The sequence below is a fragment of the Gossypium raimondii genome, chromosome 7 (genome assembly GCF_025698545.1).
Source record: "Gossypium raimondii isolate GPD5lz chromosome 7, ASM2569854v1, whole genome shotgun sequence".
NCBI classification, from domain to species: Eukaryota; Viridiplantae; Streptophyta; class Magnoliopsida; order Malvales; family Malvaceae; genus Gossypium; species Gossypium raimondii.
In genome coordinates this window covers 20,915,170-20,919,119 of record NC_068571.1, presented here as the reverse complement: position 1 = coordinate 20,919,119, position 3,950 = coordinate 20,915,170, and the positions used below count along the sequence as shown (strand labels likewise).

Below are 3,950 nucleotides of genomic sequence, written 5' to 3'. Positions count from 1 at the left end.
GATAATAATTTACAAGTGTCAAGAAACTTTTAATTTTAATTTTAGTTTCACACTAAGAAGAGTTACCTCAATTGGGAAAGATTATCATTAATTTATAAAACGACAATTATTTAGAACGAATTTTATAAAATTTGCGTAAGAAGATTGGAAAAAAAAATTATAAATTGTAGGGGTAAAAGAAAAAAATATATCTTAAAAGAGTTTAAATTAAATTGTCAGTTTTTTTTTAAATGTAATTGTTATTTTAACTAATTTAGATACTCCCTTGATTTTCTCTAGCAACACTAGTCCTTCTTTAAGGATATACGTGTTAGCTGCGAGACAAGACAAATTTTAACGGGCAGTGATACAATGAATGAACAAGGTTAGAAAAAAACATCTTATTAGAACTTATACATATTTGGGTCATGACATTTGTTGAGAAAACTTGTTAAAAGTTAAGACTGATGAAAATCCCGAACGTGAATGTTTAATCTTCGAAGCCAAATAGAATGGTTAATCATGTGGAAGACATCATATCGCTTTGGAGTTGCATTCACCACAAAATGCCTTTGTACTTGTTTCACTCTCCTTTGCATTCTCAAATATTGCCTTTGAGAAACACCCATCAATATCTTTTTTATGTTGGGGATGTCCTTCACTGCAATCTGAATGGAGAAAGATTTCCAATTCAATACATCACTGAATGGGGGCACATAGTTGTCTGAAATCAACACCGGAACACATTCAGCATAGATTGCCTCCACAATTCTTGGGCTCGCCACTTCGTATCCGCTAGGACATAGGCAAAACCTGCTGTTCTTCAGCTTGGACATGTAGGAAACTCCCTTGGGGAGTTGGTCGAAGACTTGGACATCGGGGTCCCGCTTGTCTTTCCACTCGTTAAGAAGGAGGTACCGGATGTAACCATGGAGACGGCCTGCAAAAAAGGCGAGAATGGACCGATGAGATGGAGAAGGGCCTCCTAAGAGACCTTCCACTTCACCTGTTAAGAGATTGATTTCTGGGAATGAGGCATCTTTAGATGGATTAAATCCTTCAGACGTGTTTGCATTACATAAAACTCTAATGGATTTATGGAACAAATGTGGAACATAGGATGATGTTCGCGGCCCCTGCAAAAAAAAATTCATTCAAATCCTTGTAAGAATTTTTTTTTTTTAAGGCTTGATTGAAGTTAGAACAATTAGTTACCCAATCATGGCAGGAGAGCATGAAATGGTCGGCTCCGAGGCTTCGATTCCAGTAAGGATATTTACCGGAAATGACATCGATGTAGTCTACAACAGTCCGTCCGATGGCATCGGTGTTAGAGGTTTCTGGTTCGTAGAGGTATTGAACCAGCATGACAACACTGAAGGGAAGGAAATAAACCAATGCCTCATCAGGGTCTTCAGTTGTATAAAAATTGCCCTTTTCCAGTTCGTGAATGAACCTTCCCTCTGAGGAATATATACTTCTGCAAGGACCGTTATGGAATATTGGTGGTTCCCCTTCCTTGTACACATAAATCTTGAACACCTTCTCCATCTCCAAGTAACTCCTGAATTATCCAGGTTAATATATTTATAAATTGTGAATTTGTAATAAATAAATACAAATTTGATGTCATTTTGGAGTATACCTGTGAAAAGCATTGGCATTCCTATAGATTGGACCATGGGGCACATAGTCAGGGTCTTGATGGGTCGATGTCAAATTCCTAACTAAAGCAGCTTGTTTTATGGATGACCGAACTCTTGCCAAATTTGCTTCATTCCTCTCCAACTTACTGTTTTTCTTTACAATTTTCGACCTAACGATAACAACAGGTTCAGATTCATTATTCTTCGACATGTCCTGCTTTTATCCCACAGTATAGAATTTCATGTAAGCAAACATAGAAAGGGGTTCTAAAAAGAAAATAAATAAATAAATAAAAAGTAAAAGGAAATTTTTACAAGTTGAATCGTGTGTTTCTCAATAATTGCATCCGGAAGGGGCATATTAGAGACAAAATAATCAGTTTCAGCTTCCAGCTGGAAAGAAGAATCAATGGAGGAGCCATTGAAGATGGAAGAGCCTTGGAGGGAATTATTAGAAAATGACACTTGTAGAAGCGAAGAAAGAGGGGAAATAGAGGGTCGATGAGGACCCAAAGTAGAAACAAGAAAAAACACAGTACTAGGTACAACAAGGAACCAAACCAAATTCAATGATGAAAAGCGGAAAGATGATGGAGTGTGAGGCCTCTTGTGGTCAGAACTAGGAGGTGTCATTGCAACTTTGTTGAGACAAGTCATTCAATGAAATTCAGACAGTGTGGTAGTTAACTTGGGTTATGTCAGAAAAAGACAAGTGAGTGATTCATTACTTGGTTGCTGGTTATACTTATTCTTTGCTGCTAGCCAGAGAGATTCTCGAAACAGATGGGATGCTTGCATTGCATGGTAATGTTCAACGTGGAGAAGTTAAATGAAGTTTTCTTCGACTCACGCTTCCTCTTTTGTTTTTCAAAGTTGGTTCTATTTCCCAATGAAAACAATATAATACTTTGCACTTCCTCTAATTTTATGCCCATTTATTTTATTTTATTATTTTCTCTTCTCAAAGTTAGCTATGCGTATCTGCAACGTTGCTCCTGGGAAAATAATGTCAGCTCAGCAATTCAAGTCACTGGAGAATGACACGCCATATTAAATTTCTATAAAAGAATTAACCTCTTTTTTTATTTTCAACAATTTAGTCCAATTGGATTTAAAATTCTATGTACAATTATTATCGTTGTTTAAGTTTTTCTGTTAAAATTACTAGCGTGACATTTTAAAATAAAAAGAATTACTTGATAATTATGTAACAATGAAAATAATGTTAAAATGTGGGTGTATAGGGACTAAAACTAAAATTTGATCATTGTTTTATAGTGTAAAAACTGCGTAAACCCAAATTAAATGAAAAATATGCGCCATCCCAAGACCTTTAAATTATATATAATCATGTAACATTTTAATAAAAATGTTAACGGTATGAACTATTATAGGAACCAAATTATGTTAGAAATTAAAGAATGAATATTAAATTTCAAATTTAGACATAATAGAAAGACATGAAGTCGTCTTTGGGAATAGAGTATATTTCATGACTAGTCGTTTACCTTTTTAGAGAGCACCCGTAACAAAAAGAGTACTCACTACTAACGACAATGGACATCTACTTTTGAAAAAAAAAATCAAAAGTGAAATTTAACCAAATTTGCATGTTGAATTAAAAAAAGTTGCACCAATATCAATATATTCACATGTTAATAAAAGAAAATATCTTAGGAACTTCATTTTAAATATAGTTATATATTTATTTATATATAAAGTAAACTCATTAATAAAGTTAGTAAATCTAACTATTATTATTTATCAAAATTGATCAAACTAGGCTGAATTAATTAATGCAAGTTCTTTCTTTGGATAGTTCCTCTTTATTATACTTTTTTAAATCATTTCATAGTATTAAATTTAGGCTTTACAGAGGACTAGGGACAGGGGATGCCTCTGGTTTTAGTTAGAGGAACGTCGCCATCACGGACACTCCTGCATTGGATTTAGAAATTAGAAGCATTGATCTTTGAGACGTCAGAAACGCAGAACAATCTAAGCTTATTAATTTTTTATTGTAAATAAGGGTGTTTTTTCACTCCTATAATATTAAAATTAAAAAAATATATCCAAAATAGTATTTCACCACCATTAACTATAGAAATGGTATCTTGAAGGTGGTGGAAGGTAGTGGAGAGGCAGCACTATTTCATTTTTTGACAAATGTCGGTAATTTGCTTTAAAAATTTTAAATATTTTATTGATGGAGGCTGACTGTAGGCGATGACAAATTTAAATACAGGTTTAAATCTTAACCCAAATGCAAAAATACAAAAAATTGGGGAAATGTAGCGGTACCAGTGTCAACCCTTGACTCCATTA

General features: G+C 34.0%; 1 protein-coding gene across 2 annotated transcripts; it reads right to left on the bottom strand.

Annotated features, from left to right (window-relative positions):
* Window positions 1-356: 356 nt before the first annotated feature.
* LOC105799440 (probable glycosyltransferase At5g03795) lies at window positions 357-2,426 on the bottom strand. Of its 2 annotated transcripts, none has more exons than XM_012630011.2 (4): window positions 1,941-2,426; window positions 1,625-1,839; window positions 1,195-1,543; window positions 357-1,115 (listed from the first exon to the last, which is right to left on the bottom strand). In XM_012630011.2, exons 1-4 carry the CDS (start codon window positions 2,280-2,282, stop codon window positions 438-440), a joined length of 1,584 nt encoding a protein of 527 aa, XP_012485465.1. In that variant the 5' UTR covers window positions 2,283-2,426; the 3' UTR covers window positions 357-437. The 2 variants fall into 2 exon arrangements, with proteins under 2 accessions (XP_012485465.1, XP_012485475.1); XM_012630021.2 differs by having other exon boundaries at window positions 1,625-1,795; window positions 1,941-2,425.
* Between the last annotated feature and the right edge of the window lie 1,524 nt (window positions 2,427-3,950).